Below are 20,458 nucleotides of genomic sequence, written 5' to 3'. Positions count from 1 at the left end.
TCCAAGGAAACAAGTTCTTTTATCTTTACAGGAGAGAAATTATTATATATAGTAACAGAAAAATCAGGAAAAAGAAATGGGCTGCAAAAGGAAATAAATTTTTGTTTATATTCATAGCTAATTACAAATATTTTTTTTATCTTTTCTCTTAATTTATGGCACAAAACAGAAAATTTAAAATATATTTAGCTATCTAGAAAGCACAACACCTGCAATACTTACCAACTGCCTGTTCCAGATTTATATCAATTAATAAATCATCAGGTAAACTGAGGCTTTTTATATACATTTGCAAAATGCAACGGATCCATGATCTTATAGTTAAGGCTTGAAAAGATACACAGCCTGAATAAGAAAGTGCTTCACATAACATGCTGAAAGATAAATTGATAGATATTAAAAACAAAAATAAAACCTGGCATCATTATGTTTCCTTGAGTATAAGAGATTAAGGAATCCTATGTAATAATAGACAAACATGGTAATTAACCATTCCTCCGCTATGCTTCCCATTGACTAATCAGCAGGATATGCAAATTAACTGCCAACAAGATGGCGGCCGGCAGCCATGCAGCTGAAGCAAACATGAGGCTTGCTTGCTCCAGTGATGGAGGAAGCCAAGGTTCCCCGCCTGCTACAGCCCAGCTCTGAGCTCCGGATGCAACAATGTTGCAATTATAGAAGCTAAACAAACCCAGATACCTGCTTTCAGCCAGCCACGGCCTCAGAGCTGGAGCCGGCTCTCAGCTCCAGTGACAGCTATAGAAAGTAAATAAATCCCAGAATTAAAAAAAAAGAAAAAAAAAAGAGGCTGGGAGCTTCAGTCGCCCACCAGCCTGAAAACGGCCCTCAGCCCCTCACCCAGACTGGCCAGGCACCCCAGTGGGGACCCCCACCCTAAAGGGGGTGTGGCCAGCCTGAAAACAGCCATCAGCCCCTTATCCAGGCTGGCCAGGCACCCCAGTGGGGACCCCCACCCTGATCCAGATCACCCTTCAGGGCAAACCAGCCGGCCCCCACCTGTGCACCAGGCCTCTATCCTATATAGTAAAAGGGTAATATGCAAACTGACCCTAACAGCAGAAAGACTGGGAATGACTGGTCACTATGATGCTCACTGACCACCAAGGGGCAGATGCTCAATGCAGGAGCTGCCCTCTGGTGGTCAGTGAGCTCTCATGGGGGGGAGCTCTGCTCAGCCACAAGCCAGGCTGATGGCTGCCAGTACAGCAGTGGTGGTGGGAGCCTCTCCTGTCTCCTCAGCAGAGCTAAGGATGTCTGACTGCAGTTTAGGTCTGCTCCCCGCTGGCAAGTGGACATCCCCCTAGGGCTGCCAAAGGGATGTTTGATTGCCATCTTAGGCCCAATCCCCCGGGGAGCAGGCCTAAGCCAGCAAGTGGTCACCCCTGAGGGGTCCCAGACTGCAAAAGGGTACAGGCCAGGCTGAGGGACCCCCTACCCCTGAGTGCACAAATTTTTGTTCACCGGGCCTCTAGTAATAATAATAAAAAAATTAGAACATTCCCCATCTGTTGGCCTCATAGACAAATGCAACTAATGCAGACATGCACTGCTGAAAAAGAACACTACAGATACACACAATAAGACATTGTAGATAAGTACAGGGTTGGGCAAAAGGAGGTTTACAGTGTCTGTACGGAAAATAATACAATACTATATAATAAAAGCCTAATATGCTAAGTGTCCGGTCATCCAGTCGTCAGTCAACCAGTCAAAGCGTAATATGTTAATGATATGCTAAGGCCGCTCAACTGCTCGCTATGACGTGCACTGACCATCAGAGGTCAGACGCTCTGACTGAGAGGTTAGCTTTTCTACTGCTACTACTACTGTCAAAATGCTGATAAATCTAAAAGCAAGAAACTGGCAAAATGTGAGTATGTATAGTAAAGATTAGGTTTCATTTATTATATTTTTTACTTTCTTGATGCACTGATCTATCATGGGTATAGATTAATGTGAATACCTGAAATAAAATTACTCACCTGTTTTGGAGGAAATGACTTAAATATTTTGCTGCAACTTGAGGGCAAATGATATCATCCCAACCAAAAAGCTGTATCATTGCTTTAACTGGTTGAGGCTGAAGATCTGATGGAGCTGTGCTGGGCATGTCCATTGCTAGCAAAGTAAAATCTAGATATAAAGTAAGAGAAACTTATGGTGAAAAATTGTAAAAAACCTTTTGCCCTCCCAAAATTGTATCAATAGTGATAAAAAAGATTAGCCCTACATAATGTCATATTTAGAAACATAGAACAAAAAGCTAAAACGGAACTAAATTCTGAAATGTTTTCAAAGACATTTCTGTTGTAATCATCTAGATCTCTAAGAAAGCATCTAGATAATTTATCTCAGCATTACTGTTATGAATCTATAATGGCTCCCTCAATTTGCAAATTAAAACCTGGGTGTTTCTAATGTGCTGTCCTCATTCAAAAGCCCATTTTGAAAACCATTTCTGGCATCTGCTTTTCTCCAATCAGGCTAATTTACTTGCCACCTGCCACAGATGAATAGTTCACTCTTAGACATTGCACATTCTCTTCTGTTAAAACTTGACCTACAAGGAATCTATGACACTACGCTTCCTTCAGAACCCACTAAACCTAAGAACTAGAATTCCTTAATTAACCATGTTAAACAAATATACTTTATTTTGTGATTTCTAGGGAATCCGTGAACTTAATTTGTATTATATTAATTTATGTTTGTCAATAAATTCCTTACTAAGCACTAGCTCCATGCAGATTTCTCAAACGATGGCTATTTATTCTCCCAAACCTCTCATACAACTTGCCCTACAGATAGGGTGAGTTTACTGCTGCTTCTAAAATATTTTCTTCCTCCTTCCAAAAACCTCTAGCCTTGGTTCTCATGTCATCAGACTATTCCATCCACTAATTCTCCTTGTTACATTTATCTACTGCTTCCTAGTTCATCTACCCTCATTCCTTAAAGACTGCAGTTCACTATCATACTAATAGCACTCGTCATAATCCTTGATGAGGTTCTCCCAGTATCCTGGCCTTTCAGTTTCTTGAAATTGTCTCCCTCAATGAATCTATCTCTCACAGTGATACCAAGAGACCTTGGCATTAACAATAAATACAATCTCTCCACAATTTCAACTCTTGAGGAACCCACTTTCTGGTACCAAACTAGCTTTTCAACTCTCCTCCTGTAGGTTCGCAACTCCCACCAAGTCTTTGATTCCACCAGGACCTACAATTCATTGATCCTACAACCTTTATCCTGTCCCTCACTGCCTTGATGCCTTCCTTCCTTTTTTAGGCAGCTTGATTGCATGGCCACTATTGTACTTATTTGTGTATACCATCAACCCTCTTAATTTGTTGTGCTTGCCTGGAAAAGACCACTTGTTTAATTTCAACTCTTGGTTTTCTCCCTACATGTATTCACACCAGTAAAAATGGCTGGTGAGCAACCACCCTGACTGATGTCACTTTAAATTTGTAACTGCAAACTTTACGTGGGCCCTTAGAACTGGCCGGCATTCCTACAGTTCTCTAGCCCATTTCAGTTTTTTTTTTTTCTCCTAGAGTACTGCAAACCCTCTCTCTTCCCCATCCTCACTTCCAGCTAATACTGTTAATTACTACTTCATAGAAAAATGAGAAACATCAGAGGAAAACTAACACAAGCTCCCACCACATCTACCCAGCCGCCTCCAGGGGGCCCATTTACTCTGCCTTCTCTTCTGTTATTACAGATAATCTGAGGCCAAGTCCTTTACAGGATCCATTTCTACTGGGTACTAAAAAACAAGTGACATTCTGGCACCATCAATTCTCCCCACTCCCGCATTATGCTGAAATGTCTCCCAGGTTATCAAAAAACCTCTTTGACTCCACGTCTCTCTCTAGCTAACATTCCCATTCTGCTACTTCCTGTAAACAGTGATACTCAAAAAGATTTATCTATGTATGCAGTCTGCAATTCCTATTTTCACATTTTCTCTCGAATCATCTTCAATCAGGCCTTTGCCTCTACCACCACACCAAAAAGTACTCTTCTCTTCAAGGTGACCAGTGACCTCCCTCTTGCTAAATCCAAGGACCGGTTCCCTGGCCTCATCTGACTTGACCCATTAATAGCATCTGAGCTACTGATCACTTCCTCTTCCTTGAAATGCTATCATTTGATTTCCAGGGCATCACACCTTCTTGGTTTTCTCTTATTTCATTGGCATCCCTTTTGTAGTCTCCTTTCTTGGTTACTATGTACCTTACAAATCTGAAGTTTGTCCTCAAACTTCTCTTTCACCAATACTTAACTCTACAAGTGATCTTATCTAGTTCATAACTTTATAGACTATTTATCAGTAGTTTCCAAATTTAAATTTCCAGCTTGGACCGCTTCCTTGAACCCTAGGTCCATCCATGCCTACTTTACATCCCTACTGGAATTTTAATGGATATTAAAAATATGTCCATGTCCAATATCAAAATCCTAGTCTGCCCTCGTAAAATCTGCTCCTGCCACAATCTTCCTCATCTCAGCACACACAGGGAATTCTCTCTTTATCTATTTTGCTTACCATATCATACCCACTTCAAAAATTCTGTCAGCTCTATCTTTGGATTGGAAATCTGGCCACTGGTCACAACCTCTATGCTACCACTTCAGCCCAAACTGCTCATTTTTGTGCTGTTGCAATAGTCCCCTAAATGGCCTCTCTGCTTCTCTCCTTGCCTTCCTATAGTCTGTTGTCAGTATAGCAGCCAGAGGGATATCATTCATTTGTTCAAAACTTTCCAACAGTTTCCAATCTCAGAGTAAAGCAAAAGGCTTTACAACTGCATACAAGGTAGAATACAAACTAGTTTGAGCCACAGAAACCGGGGCAAGCTCTCATTACCTCTTGATCATATCTCTGACTACTCTCTCCCTTTCTGAACCATACAAGCTTTTATGGTTTCCCTGTAGTTTCTCAATCACACCAGAAATACTCTTGCTTCTGGACTTCTGCATAGCATGGACCTCTTTCCTCCGTTAGGTTTGTTCAGGCCTCCCTGACTACTCTATTTAAAAGTACAGCCCTGGCCGATTTGGCTCAGTGGATAGAGTGTCAGCCTGAGAACTGAAGGGTCCTGGGTTTGATTCCGGTTAGGGGTACGTGCCTGGGTTGTGGGCTCGATACCCAGCAGAGGCATGAAGGAGGCAGCCAATCAATGATTCTTTCTCATCATTGATGTTTCTATCTCTCTCTCCCTCTCTGAAATCAATAAAAATGTATTTAAAAAATAAAAATAAAAGTAGAACCTGCCCCTGGCCTACCCTATCCCTCGCCTATTCTATATTTTTATTTTTCTCCACAGCACTTATCATATTACATTACTTATTTATTTATTATTCTGTCCCTCCACTAGACTATAAGCTCCATGACAGTCCTTTTCCTACTGGTATTTTCCCAATGGCAATAAAAGTGCATATTCATCAACAGTTGGTTTGGGGTTTTTTTTAAATGCAGGAAAATTTTCTCTCCTAACCTATCTTTATTTCAAAACAAACCCCAAACCCACATGTATTTTGATTTACATTTACATGTAAATCAAACCCACTTACTTTTAGCACCTAGACAGCATTAAATAAACTTGTGTGCTATCATTTTTGTTCACTGGGATGAAGAATGGAAGATAAGTAACATCAGTTACTAATGACTGCTTTGATTATACTGATTGAATATCAATATCTGTTTTCATAGACATCACAGTAGTTGGAAAACCGTTGCCATGTCAGAAATTTTCAATCTATCATTGTTTATGTTTTAATTATGGAAGTGCTACCAGAATTCAAGATCTTTTAAATTCTGTACAAGGGTACAATAAAATAAACCTTAGGTTTTTTAAAGCATTAGAAAAAAATATATTAAATACCTTCACATAAGTTGCATTTAAAGACATACAGTCACCATATTGATCTCTGTCTATTCCAGTCCTTGTTAACATATTTTGGGCAAAATATCCCTTGAACCCTCTTCTTAGAAAACTGCATATATGCACATATATTCAATTTCATGCCTACAATGTCATAGGATTCAGAGTCCCTTAGAGCAGTGGTTCTCAACCTTCCTAATGCTGCGACCCTTTAATACAGTTCCTCATGTTGTGGTGACCCCCAATGTCATTGTTACAAATTGAACATAATTAAAGCATAGTGATTAATCATAAAAACAATTTATGTAATTATATGTGTGTTCTGGTGGTCTTAGGCGACCCCTGTGAAAGGGTCGTTCAACCCCCACAGGGGTCGCGACCCACAGGTTGAGAACCGCTGCTTTACAGCCTAAAATGCCGTTAGGTTAATAATCAAATCAAGTAAAAATTACAACATAAAATAGAATCAGAACAATAACATTCTATATATTCGACATCACTCTGATTTCACCTGGCTGGTATTGAAGTGGAACTCCTGCTACATTCTTTTGCTCTTTACACAACATGTGTCGATACTGAGATATTGACACATATAATTTGAAAATAAATAACTTGGACTAGAATAAATCAAACGCTATTTACTTTCCAAATATTGCATGCATAAGAAAAGTTTATCTACATTCAGTAATATTAAGACTGAACATTATCTATGTTTAGCAAATAACCACTTAATTTTTACCTTTATTAATAGGAAAATAATAAACAAGCCAGATGTAATTCTTTTCATCTGGTTGTCAAAATATTTATTACACTGTTATAAAATAAGTTTGTTACCAAACAACCGAAGGAAAAACTGAGAGAATCTGAAAAATGAGAAACTAATTAGCAAATGACAAAGCTGACCTGCAGCAGCATCTGCAAGTTGTGACGAAGGCACTGCTTGTGACATTCTCTGACCCTTCAAAAATGAAAAGAAATGTCTCCACAGTGCACTGGCAACTGCAGCAAGGTGGCGCTCTCTAGCCGACAATGAAGACTGCACAACTAGGTCCACATTTTCCTTTCGAAGTTCCTGACACAATTGTTGATGCATATTCCTAAAAAGAAACAAAAATATAGCTAACATCCAACAAATGCTTACAAAAATCTTTAAATACATTTTGGACTTTTAACATTTATCCCATATGAAAATTGAAGGACCATTTTATATAATTTAAACCTTTATGCTAAGACATTATGCAATTCTGGTTATTTGATGGATGAATGATGGCATATTAAGCACCATAAAGTTAATGTTAATTACTAATGTCAACCATTAATTATATGCTTTTTAATGTGTCAGATCTAAATGAGAAACAGGCAGCGTCTGAATGAAGGTCTGCATTTTGCAACTCACTGTGACAAGTGATTTTACTTACAATCTAGACATGAAAATAATTTTTTAAACCATCTTCTCCTAAAAGCTTTAGGACACTGATGTACCAAGAGGAAAGTAAGTATATTTGGCTTATGTGTGGCATTCTAAGTTAAAATATTTTCCTTGTTTAGAAAAGACATAGGGCCTGGTACTATTATACAAAATTGTGAAGGACACAATCTTAGCACCGTGGTCCAAAAAGATCCAGTCATTTTCACACAGCACACAGTAATAAACAACAGAAAGTTATTCTCCATAACATAGCAAACCATGAATTCAATACTGTCTCAAATTTTGATTCACGATTTGCTCACTTTGTTATTTCAATTGAAAATTTAGACAGAAATATAAGAAGGGAAAATATTAAGATATTTTATAGTGATCTGGAGTAGAAGTCATTTATGCAATATGCCCAGCAATTAATAATGATTATTTAAAACTAAATGCACAACTATGATATTATTCCCGTTTCTGTTTATATTACTGCTATATCAATTGAGAGTATACACAAATGCATGGATACCATCCTTAGATGTTCTTTCTTCAATTAAAGAAAAATCAGTGAAAATAACTGATGGAACTAAGGAAGAAGATTTTGAAAGTAGTAGCATTTCACTTAAAAATAAATAGTACTTGAACAAAGAGATATGACATTAATTCCAATATTCCAGATGATTTAAATCAATTTACCCAGGGGAAGTGGACATATGAAATACTATAGAAAACACAGAATTAACTAGTACATGTACCTAAAGCAATTCACAAAAAGATCAAACTGCTGCAAGACCAAATCTTAGTCCTTTTCATGTAACTACACATAAGCAAATATTATTATAAGAATCAATTATACAACATTTGGACTCTGTGATACTTTACACTGGTATTCTTGGATAATATTTAATATTACTTCAAGTACTGAAAAAAGGTGTACAAATGCCTGGGGAAAGAATATCATAGCAAGCAGTTCTCAGAAAAGCTAACTAAATATCTGGTATGTTCTCTCTGTGTAAAAACCTGCCTGAGATGCTTTCAACTTGAACTAGTGGCTAGAGAACCATTTCAGGTCCTTTAGTTTTTAGTAAGATGAATATCAACCACTAAAATCCATTTGGCAACTAACTCAACTGCCTGCATCAATATAGCAAAGTTCATGAGTACATTTCAACACACCAGACTCTAAATAAAATAATACCTCCATTTGCACAGCCCATTTATAGCTTTTTCAAAGTATTGGTTTCAAATGACAATAAATAACTTATGCTTGGATAGGATGGATTTTGCCCATTATTTCCGAATAAGTAAGCTTTTCTTCAGTAACTAAAACCTATTCCCTAGGAAGGGGTATAATTTCTGATCATCCTCTATGTTCTAGAAATTCTTTTAAGTAAAAATCAGAACAATTGTATGAGATAGGTGTCATTAATCCTCTTTATAGATGATAAAGTAAAATAATGTACCTAAAGGTCACATGGATAAGAAGGGCTGGCCCTGAAATCGGAATATAAATCTGACTCTGAAGCCTGTACTTTACTCTTACACACTAAGATACACTCTTATGCACTAAGACACACATGTGCACGCACACTTTAAACACTGATAAATTCTCTTCTCTCCCTACTTGGGTTGAAAAAAACTTCACTAAGCCTAGGAAAAGAAGCTGGAAAAGCCCTATGTAGCTTTGCCTTGCGAAGAGCCGGAAGCAATACCAGAATTCTGTATGGGGGAAAAACTATAAGATACCAAGAAAAATGCACTGAAAAGCATTATTTATTTATTTATTAATCCTCACCTGAGGATATTTTCCCATTGATTTTTAGAGAGAGTAGAAAGGAGTGGGAGAGACAGAGAGAGAGTGAAACATCGATATGAAAGAGACACATTGATTGGTTGCCTCCTACCTATGCCCTGACCAGGGCTGGGGATCAAGCCTGCAACCAAGGTATGTGCTCTCGACCAGCATCAAACCTGGGACGCTTTAGTCCTTAGGTATGCTCTATCCACTGAGGCAAACCGGCTAGGGCTCAAGGCAATATTTAAAATGGGCAACAAAGCTGAACCACTGTTGACCTCTCCACCACAAAATGTTGAGGTATAAGGGAGTATAACTAAGAGTACTATGGGGATCTGATTCAGAGCTCTGAAACAACAAACAAACCCCTAGGTTAAAAAGTTAAAGCTAGCAGTTAGACTCTGCGATGTAAGAGTTAACACAGCAAAAACAAGTTCCGATTAAGTACAAGACACTGACCCCAAAACAGACTTGTTTTAGAGATGTGCAATCCACTTAGTATTTTGGTTTGGAAAGAAGCTATATATCCTGGAATATGTAAAATACTTCCTGCTCCATGGTTTGTATGCTCAAGCAGTGTCAGTCAGGATAAGAAGAATGATAATCTGTTATTGTAACACAATACAAAGATGTTTAAGACCTTATAATCATTTCTGTAAACATGAAGAAATCAGAGAGGGGCAAATGCAGGAAATGCCAAGGATTTACTGTAATGTGGATCTGAGGGAAGAATCAAATTTCTGCACTATAGTAAATATAGTCAGAAATACCCATGCAGTCATAAGTAATTTTTTTTAAATCACATTTTCTGCACCAGAAAACTAACTACGTAAAGATTAAAGAAGAATACATTTATTTTATTAGATGTGACTGCATACCTCCTGAAGGAAGATTGATAAAAATATACACATTGAAAGAAGCTCTGTCACTAGTGCTAACATTATTAAAGAAAACACAAAATATATAAAATCTATAAAGAATCTAATATAGTTCTAGATGTCATGGCTATTTTACAAACAATTTTCTACATTCTTCTACAAACAGTAGAAAAATATCAAAGTAAAACTCAATATATAAAAGTAAAAATATGAAAACACTAAAGTAAAATGTGATTTCAGGTAAGAAAAAAAAAAAGGTATCACAAGAGAGGTAGACTCTCCCCACACTTGGCAAAATGTTGTGAGTAAAGACAAGCTTATCATGGGTTAAAATCATGTTGGAAAAACACACATGAAAATATACATGCATAACTAGCCCATTTACATTCTAAAAGATGCAATATAGTAGAGTAGAAAATAAAAATTTCTGAATGTCCCAATTCAAATTGCAGCTCACCTAATAGAAACAATAGCAACATCCAGCATTTATTGGTGTTTAGCACATGCCAAGCATCATGCTAAGTGTCTTATAGGCATTATTTCTCACCCTATGAATTAGGTAAAGTTATGTTCCTGCCATTTATTCTGTGTCTGGAGGAACAGTTTAACCTATGGTCAACAAATAATAGTCCTGAACTTAATACAAAGATTCAAAGAGAAATTATCATGCTAGAATTCAGACTTAAGTTTTACAGCACCTCATGATGATTGAGGGTAAAGACCACATTTAAGGTTTGATTGAAGCCCTTTGACATTACAGCTATAAGATACTATAGGCAGATGAATGGTATGACTTAGGGATTTCTAAAAGAACAAGACAGCAATCACCACTTGAGCGTGACAACTCATTTCCAAAGGCGTAATGCCACATAACCTTGTTCTGTTTATATTCAGTTTAGGCATGCATTTCCAGAAACTCATCTCCAAATTTAATAGCAAGTATGTGGGCAGAAGAAGTGGTCTCAATATAAAACTAGTCAGTTTCCAAGTTTGCCTGCTAGAAGAATATCACATGGGTAAGATCTTGAGTGATGAACCAGGATCTTTGTCCTTGATATTAGAGGCACTTCAGAGGTAAGAAGTCTCTGTAAGAAGTCTCACAATAAAACGTGCACATCTCCACACACACACACACACACACACACACACACACACACACACACACAAAAATAAAAGACAAAGATGCTAATTGACTGTAACCACGCACACCAGCCAATCAGAGACTATATGCAAATTAACCCAACCAAGATGGCAGCCGGAAGCCACGGAGCTGGAGCAAGCAGGAGGCTTGGTTGCTCGGGCGATGAAGGAAGCCAAGCTTCCCGCCTGCCCTGAGCCAGCTGTGGCCTCCGCTCATGGCAACAAAGTTTCAATTATAGAAGACAAATAAATCCCAGATACCTGCTTCCAGCCAGCCTCCACTGGGAGCTTGGGTGGCTGGGGGCCGTGGCCAGCCTGCAAACAGCCATCAGCCCCTCACCCAGGCTGGCCACACCCTCATGGGGTGAGGGTCCCCACTGGGGGGCTTAGCCAGCCTGAAAACGGCCCTGAGCCCCTCACCCAGACTGGCCAGGCACCCCAGTAGGACACCCCCACCCTGAAGGGGCTGTGGCCAGCTTGCAAACGGCCCTCAGCCCCTCACCCAGGCTGGCCAGGCACCCCAGTGGGGACCCCCACACTGAAGGTGCTGTGGCCAACCTGCAAATAGCCATCAGCCCCTCACCCAGGCTGACCAGGCACCCGAGGGGGAACCCCCACCCTGAAGGGGCTGTGGCCAGCTTGCAAATAGCCATCAGCCCCTCACCCAGGCTGGCCAGGCCAGGCACTCCTATATAATAAAAGGGTAATATGCAAATTGACCCTAACAACAGAGCGACTGGGAATCATTGGTCACTATGACACACACTGACCACCAGAGGACAGATGCTCAATGCAGGAGCTGTCCCCTGGTGTCAGTGCACTCCCACAGGGGGAGCTCTGCTCAGCCACAAGCCAGGCTGGCAGTTACCAGTACAGTGGTGGTGGTGGGAGCCTCTCCCGCCTCCTCAGCAGCACTAAGGATGTACGACTGCAGCTTAGGCCTGCTTCCCGCTGGCAAGTGGACATCCCCCAAGGGCTCCCGGGCTGCCAGAGGGATGTCTGACTGCCAGCTTAGGCCCAATCCCCCCAGGGAGTGGACTTAACCCAGCAGGTGGTCATCCCCCGAGGGCTCCCAGACTGTGAGAGGGCACAGGCCTGGCTGAGGGACCCTCCCGAGTGCACAAAGTTTTGTGCACTGGGCCTCTAGTATATATATATAAAAGCCTAAGCGACCGAATGACTGATTGGTCGCTATGATGCCTACTGACCACCGGGGGAAGACGTTCAGTGCAGGAGTTGCCCCATGGTTGTCAGTGTGCTCCCACAGTGGGAGCACCGCTCAGCTGACTGACAGGCACCAGACGTGGGGTTCACGGCTGGCGATCGCAGCTGTGGCAGTGCTACTGAGTGGTGGGAGGCGCAGCAGGGCTGGGATGAATGGGGGCGGCACGGCTCGGGCTCCTCCCCGGCCGCCTGCCGCTTCATGCACTACTACAACCCCTGAGGGGTTCCAGATAGTGAGAGGGCGCAGGCTAGGCTGAGGGACCCACCGGCACTGGACCTCTAGTATTAGATAAAATGCTAAAGTTGTCACACTAGCCTTTTGGGCTTTCAAGTATGTTTTTCTTCCTCTTTAACTATAATTGAGCAAACATATACACATACACTGGATCTTACCTAAAATAGTAAGTTATGTGTAGATTTTGCATAGAAGAAAAATAAGATGGGAAAATCCTTAGAAACTGGTAGCTAAAAAAGAAAATCAGAATATTATATATATATATATATATATGTATATATATATATATATATACACACACACACACACACATATACATATACATATATATATATATCTCCCACGTTCAAAAGCTGTTAAATAGCGTTGTTTACCCATATCTTCAGAAAAAAATCACTTCTGTAGTGGTAAACACCCTGCTTCCCTATTTATAATGGTCTGGCCCTCTAGCAACTTTAGCGTGAAATTATAGCTAATTTGCCTACAAACGTCAGGTGGTCATAATAATCTGGCCACTCAGTGTATTTATCTGCAATATAGGCAATAATGTGAACAGTTTATACAAATTGCCTTTATTTTGGAACAGAGATCTCCAATCTCTCTCTCTCTCTCGTTTTTTCATTATACATGGCCACAAATTCTTTGCCACTCCTTGGATCTAGGAGATCTGTGACTGCTTTGACCAACAGATATGACATTATGTGACTCCAAGACTTGGTAATAAAAGACCATGAAGCTTCTGTCTTGTTCGCTGGGAAAACCTAGTCTTAGAGAGCGGAAATGCCATGTTGTCAAGTACAATTACACTGAGAACACTCTTTCAAAAACAGGTAGTACTTAAATCAACTGTCCTGGCTAAGCCTGTCTTCAGCCATTGTAGCTCAAACACTCAACATGTTAGTGAAGAAGAACTGAATCCTCTACCTTCAGCTGGTTTAGTCGCCAAGTCCTGTGAATTACCCTCAGACAGAACCATCTTAGTTGAGGCAGAGAAGAGCTGTCCTTGGCTTTCCAAATTCATGACTTACAGAATCCGTGAGCATAATAAAAGAGCTGTTGTTGTGGTATTTTATGCCACTATGTTTTGTCATGGCTATCCATTATATACTAAGCAATTAGGGATTAAAAGATGAAAAAGATATATATCTGACCTCAGGGAATTCACAAATGGGGAGAGGGAAACACATACTTTTCATTATAAGTATAATCAAGGGGTAAGATCTGCACAGAGCAAAGGCAGACTTAAGACAAAATAGTTATGTTTTAAGGCTCCTAGGAACCATCTACAACAATCTCGGAAATTCTATACTTGTTTTAGGAAAAATGAATTGCAAAGATAAGAATCTTTTGAAAAAAAGCTATTTTATTTTTCTCTGTCCCCCAAAACATCCATATCAAGCATGTACTGCAGCATTTTATGCTGAGTATCATATTTACTTTTCATAAATTTTATACAGTTCTGTTGCTTTCACATTTCATTAATAATTGGTAGGTTTTTATAAGCGAGCTTCGTTTAAATTTTCCCTGGATATAGGATAATATATTCATGAACCTGAGGTCATCTTTTAAAACTAATTAATAAAAACATCTTCCAAAACCTAACTTAACTCTCACCATCTCACTTTTTTGTGTATCAACTACACCAACTGAATAGAAAAACAAAGTTTCAATTTTATTTTTAAAAAGCTGTTACTAGTCAATGTATAAGATCAATCATCAAAAAGAAATAAAAGTATATACTTCTTCAGAACAAAACTGTATTTAACAGTCAATAAATGTCTTAATTTTAATTTAGTTATTCTAGGTACTTAGTTACACACAGTCAGCTCTATCCTCTAATTACAGCTGCAATCATTAGAGTACATCTTAACTACACATGCTCAGTTACACTGTGGGGGAATGTGCTTTTGGTTCAAAAGAATTCAAGATCATTTTATTAAAGGTAAAGACTCAAAACATTTTTTGAGGTCAAATATTCTACCACAAGTTTTCTAGGTCTAAATTCCACCTGTGAGCACTTTTTCCTAATTGGTGGTAATAAATTCCCCAAAAGAAAGAGTCTAATGGTAATGTTGACTGATACTTTAACTACATGTACCCAAATGTTCCTGTCACAGTGAAATTTGCTCTGTAATTTACCTTAATGGACTAGGTGTTTCAATAAATACTGAAAATGTCCAGTCTCTTTTCCCTCCATTTAAATCAAATCCACTTCTAAGTCAACAGATCGTCCCAATGTATAATTACAATAGTTAATGCATTGGGAAAAAGTGACATTCTTTGATAAATAATTTTTCTAAAACCTCTTAAGCATTCTGCATCCTCAATATTTCTTTACACTCAAGAAATGCAGTAAATTAAACAATCAGACACTACTAACTACTGCCAATTGTGATAATGGAGCTAAAAACCTTATCTTTGGCTCTAATAGTGACTGTTTTCAGTTCAAAACTCAGTCAAACAGTCATAAAGTACCTAAGGGTGTTTTAGAAAGAATTTTCTTCATCAAAAATATAACCAATTTTAATAAATAGCTTAGTTACCACTCTAATATAATTCTAAACCTGGGGTACAGAAATAAGTCCTAGAAGTTTATAGACCCCTGGAAATTATGTGTAAAGTTTGCATATGTGTAAATGTATTTATTTTTATGACAAGAGAGACTATAGTTTTCAAGAGAGTCTTAAACAGGTCTACCTCAAATGAATTGCAACCTATCCCTTAGCTCTGTCACTTTTCTTATACAACTTATAAACATCTAAGTACAACCTAAATGCTTCCTCTAGATTTCTTATCCCAAATCCTCTTCTCCCTTTTTTATTTTCCTGCTCTGTGCTTCTCCTGTCCCCAACAACCCAGTATAGCATCTGTGTATTCAATATACTAACCAAAAAAAAAAGCTTAATCTGAATTTTATAAAGAAAAAGCTGTTACTAGTCAATGTATAAGAGTAATCATCAAAAAGAAATAAAAGTATAAACTTATTTGAAACAAATTTTTATTTAACAGTCAATAAATTCCTTAATTTTAATTGTTATTCCAGGTACTTATACACACATTTCTTTCTAGAGATGCAATTTGCCCTGTTTGTTTTTATTCTAATTCCTTAAAAGGGAAGAAAAGATAGAAGAAAGTTTTCCTAAAAGATTACCCATTGAGTCAATGATCTGTGGGGGTTATTATGAAGCTCCATTATTAGGGCTGAGAGTCTCAAAGGATTGTTATGTTACTAATTTCTTTTTTGCAATGCTTCAGCAAATGAGCTGATTTATCTAGTTCTGCATGCTTGGGACTTGATACATGCTATTTGTACATGACAGGTTTCATCTGCATAGCAGAGCTGATAACATTTATCTGCACATCAGAAACACACCCCTCATATAAAAAATTTACGAATATACTGTGATAAGAAGTGTTGAGTAAAAGATCTAGGATATCTCATAAAATGGAACCAAACCACAGGAAGATCACCAATTGAGCATGAATGTGCAACAAAACTATAGGAAGAGCTACAACACCAAGAGAGAGAGAGAGAGAGAAAACTAGAAAGATCCTTGTTACAGTGATAAAATAGTAAGACTTTGTTGGCATCCTGTGAATTTTAACTAGAAATAGGAAAAACTAATTTACTTCAAATAAGAATAAAACTTTATGATCAATGGTTCATACAGTTTTGTGATCAAAGAAGAAATATTTCAAAATAAATTTTAATATAGTCCCCATTGTTTATAACCAATAAAAGAAACTTAACCCCTGAAATTTACTCGTGTGGGGAAAAAAATGTTTAAATTGATTGTTGCTATGGTTCACAATTAAAAACCCTTTGCTGAAACCCTTTCCTATAGGAAAGTAATTTTAGATAATGGAGAAACAAACAAAAAGGTAACCAAATGTTAGACTGCTTTCCTTTCAGAAATGATAATTAGCTTAAAAGCATCTGTGTAAAAGATTCTGAAAGAAGAGCACAACCTACGTATCTGAATAAAAAGGTAATAGCAAGGTTATTTCCAAATTTCCAACAGATGATATATAACACATTCCTTTGAGAAACATAGTATTTTTCTTTGTGAAGAAGTATACATCAAGTTAAAGAGTTTGCTCCTATAATTCATCATCTTTCAGAACATGAGGCTATATTAGGCTCCAAGAACCCCCTACTCCTACTCTTCTCGGCATTCGGTAATATAGACAGTAGAGCTAATTTTCTATCATTTAGGAAGAACTGTTGGATCACTAAACTTGTATCATCACCACCTCTGAAACACAGTAAAAATCATTGCTAGAACCAATGGTTTATTAGATCGAATCCACCATCAACAATGTCAACTCTGCCTGGTCGTGTTAACAGGAAAATGTTTTACGAGTTCCACCAGTGGGCATCAATTTAACTTCCAGCACCAGCTATGCTGTAAAACTGTGAACGTAATTTATAGGGTGACCTGTGTGAGTGGGAAGCAATATGTAGGTGAAACTTCTCACAGTCTGACAAAATGCTTTGATTTGCACCATTCAGATGATTGAGCAAAAAGAGTTTAAGCAATCACCACCAATAGCCTTTATCTCCAAATGCAGTAAAAATTTATTACTCTATAAGTGCAACCTATTGCTTTAGAATCAGGCTTGATAGAATAGAAATGATTGGATAAATATTACATTTTCAACTGGTACACATCTTGTCCATTAGGTTTAAATATTGGACAAACTGTGTGTTTAAGATAAACATCAGTCTTAGCTGATTCCTTCACATAGTACATTTAGAAAGCCTCCGAATGTTTCCATAGTAACAGGTTTATGCTTACATATAGCTGAGGGTACATGTTCATTGCCAATTAGGAGAAAGTAAACTGAGAGACCACTGAACTCTTCTTAAATAATTTACCTTTATCTTTTACTTATTACTTAATACAGTTGACAGTATTTACACACACATATATATTGCTTTGTATGAAGCAACTGAGTAATCAATCACTCAAGCAGACCCTTTCAAAAATACATGGCTCATCTATCTATCCTAAGTAACAGTTTACTATTCAGGCCCTCTCAGAAAATTTGAACTAGACTAGATTTTATACTCATGGCTACTGCTATGCGCTTAGGGAAAGATATTTACCTGACAACTTCTCTATCTGCCTCCCAAGATCATACACTTTTAAAGATGGCAATGGGCATCTCTGATTTATGTACACAGAGCACAGCTCTCATGATTACTATATTATGTCTTTCAAATATCTGTTCTAGCATCACGGGAGGGATCCCATGTATATATCTTCAGTGCCATGGGCTCCTGAGGAACCACAGTAGCCTTGACTAACCTGATTAACTCAGTGTTACTTTCTACTATTTTTTTTTAATTTGGTTTGATTAGATACTGCAAGGTAAATTATATCATCTCCAATTTGGTGGTGAAAAAATGAACTCAATTGTTACATAATTTGATCAACAAGTAACGAAAATAGAATTGTAACCCAGGTCTGTCTCACTCCAAATCATCTTCTACTATCAGATATATTGGGGATCTTTGTTAGAAATGAGACTGTAGTAATTAAAATCTTACAATTGAAGGTTTTAGAAAGTACCAAATAAAATAGTGAAATTAAACTTAAACACACAAAGAATTATTTATAACAGGCATATCTTTATAATACCCTGATTTACCAGTCTTTATTCATTGAAGAAATACATTACTAATCAAGGGATCATCAGGCAAAATAACTACTGGTCATTAACCCTGACAGTTGAGCTCTTTTCCTTAATCAAAGTTTCTAGCCATGTCTTCATGCATTTTGTTTGTCACATTAAAACAAATGATTGCACTGTGCAAAATGGGTATAAAGCAAAAAACTACTATTTAGAGACAAATCATCCCATAGTCTATACACAAAGCCATTTGTTATAGTAATACTAGAAGAGACTTAAGCATTTAACTTGAATGCCTAGCAAGATCTTTTAAGCTGTTTTTCTTAACTTGTTCTTCAAAATTCAAAACTAGAAAATCCTACTTGACTATAAAGTCAAAAAAAAAAAAAAAAAAGGAAGAAGGTTGTCCCTTCTAGGGTTAACAAACACTTTTTGTAAGATTTTAAGTGAGATTAACCTTTTGCTCACAAAAGGACTGGTTATTGGTTTTATTTTTTTACTGCCTTTAACTCAGGTAAAAATCAATATAGAGCGAGACAAAGGGCTCTAGGGTTTGGCTACACCAGCTTTCGGTTTGGCTCCTGCACAATTCTACAACATGCTGAGGCTGGGAAGGATTAGCCTGCTTGTGTTGGGTAAACTGATGCTACTCAATAAACAGTTTCTGTTGTAAACCCCTTAGGACTTGCAAAGCCACACTAGTTGGCAATAGACCAGATAAGCTGCAGAACCAGCTGTAATCTCATTTAGACCTAAGCTGATCCTCCTGTCCTTTCATTCCACAGGATCAAAGCAAACCACTGAGGAGGCAGCTGTATTATAGCGGCTCTGCTTGCTGGATGCAGTAAACATTTCATAAATTCCACTCCTTGAAGCAAGTCTCTACCTAATCTACCTAGAGCTGGGACAATCAATGGATTTCTGAATTCATTAGGCTGATTATTACAGGGTAACCATTTTCTCTCTGGAGAAATGTGATGATTGCAGGTCAACTTTATAAAGCAGCTCCTATTTCTGACCAACCTTTTTTTGTTGAAGGGCCAAATTTCCCCACACATTATCAAATATCAATGATATGAAAAAATTAATTAGCTCATTATCTTTAATGTATATTAACAACTGAACAATATGTAGTGTTGAATTCCTCCAGACATAGCAGCTGACCACCTCTCAAATACATCCAAGCTTTAACAGTGGCCACATTTCCATGCTCAACAACCCAGGGAGAAGGCCAAACTTGCTGTGAACACACCATATGCTGGCCAAAAGTGATATTCAAAAAATTATATAGAAGAGAGTTCTGCAGTTTATTAGATAATATTAACATTTGTTGTTAACTTTTCCATAAAACAGAACACAACTTTTAAAGTTCCAAAATGAGAGTATTAAGTATTTCAAAAAAAAGTGTTTCTTTCCCCTTACTATCTCATTTTACTGGAAATTTCCTTTAATAGAAAACTGAATTTCAAGTTATAAAGCTTTAGAAAGCAGCCAACACTCCCAAATTTAAAAGAATACAATTGGATGTATAATGGACACCGAAGAGGCAGGTATTAGGTATCACATCACAGGCCACTATACAAAGTAAACATGAAAGAAATGAAACCAAAAACAGATGTTCAGGACTATATATTAAAAATCAGCACTGAAAATGAATCAACTAATAAATCATTTAAAGCTGAGTGCCAATAGTTCAGAGGAACCCAATGGAACATCAAGTCAAGGAGTTGAAAAAATTTTTTTGTATTTAGGTTTTGCAGGACAAATATGGTACCATACATTCTTGCCATTTTACAAACCTTTAAAAATGTAAAAATTATCTTAACAGTTCAATGACTGTACAAAAACAGAATATTGGACAGAACTGGTCAGTAGCACTTTAGTTTGCCAACACCTTCTAGTCAAAACTACTCACTGTACAACGAGGACACAGACCCCGAGGAACATGGATTGTTTTGTGTTAACTGAGCAAGCAGGTGTCAGCAGCACAATTCAGATACACGGAATCCCACTCTGGTGCTTTCTACTGCCTTCCACATTTACCCCAAAATTATTTCTGAAAGAAAATGTGTAAAGAGCCTACTGTATTTCAGAAACATCTGAAAAAGGTAATCAAGAATATCTAAGACTTGTCAGTCTAGATAGCACACTAAAGTGATCACTCATTAACTGATCCAATCCTCTCCAAGCGAAAAAATGCTGCATTTAATGATTCAC

General features: G+C 37.9%; 1 protein-coding gene across 4 annotated transcripts in view; it reads right to left on the bottom strand.

The window, feature by feature from the left end:
• The window catches only part of MMS22L (MMS22 like, DNA repair protein), a 110,852-nt gene that overhangs the window by 25,036 nt on the left and 65,358 nt on the right, over nucleotides 1-20,458 (bottom strand). For all 4 annotated transcript variants that reach the window (XM_059700892.1, XM_059700893.1, XM_059700894.1 and 1 more), the window contains exons 15-17: nucleotides 6,825-7,018; nucleotides 2,007-2,157; nucleotides 223-374 (exon numbers count right to left, since the gene is read on the bottom strand). In XM_059700892.1, the coding sequence (XP_059556875.1) occupies nucleotides 223-374; nucleotides 2,007-2,157; nucleotides 6,825-7,018 (497 nt within the window). The remainder of the gene's footprint in view (nucleotides 1-222; nucleotides 375-2,006; nucleotides 2,158-6,824; nucleotides 7,019-20,458) is intronic.

The sequence above is a fragment of the Myotis daubentonii genome, chromosome 6 (genome assembly GCF_963259705.1).
Source record: "Myotis daubentonii chromosome 6, mMyoDau2.1, whole genome shotgun sequence".
Taxonomy (NCBI): Eukaryota; Metazoa; Chordata; class Mammalia; order Chiroptera; family Vespertilionidae; genus Myotis; species Myotis daubentonii.
This window is presented reverse-complemented; position numbering and strand designations above follow the sequence as displayed.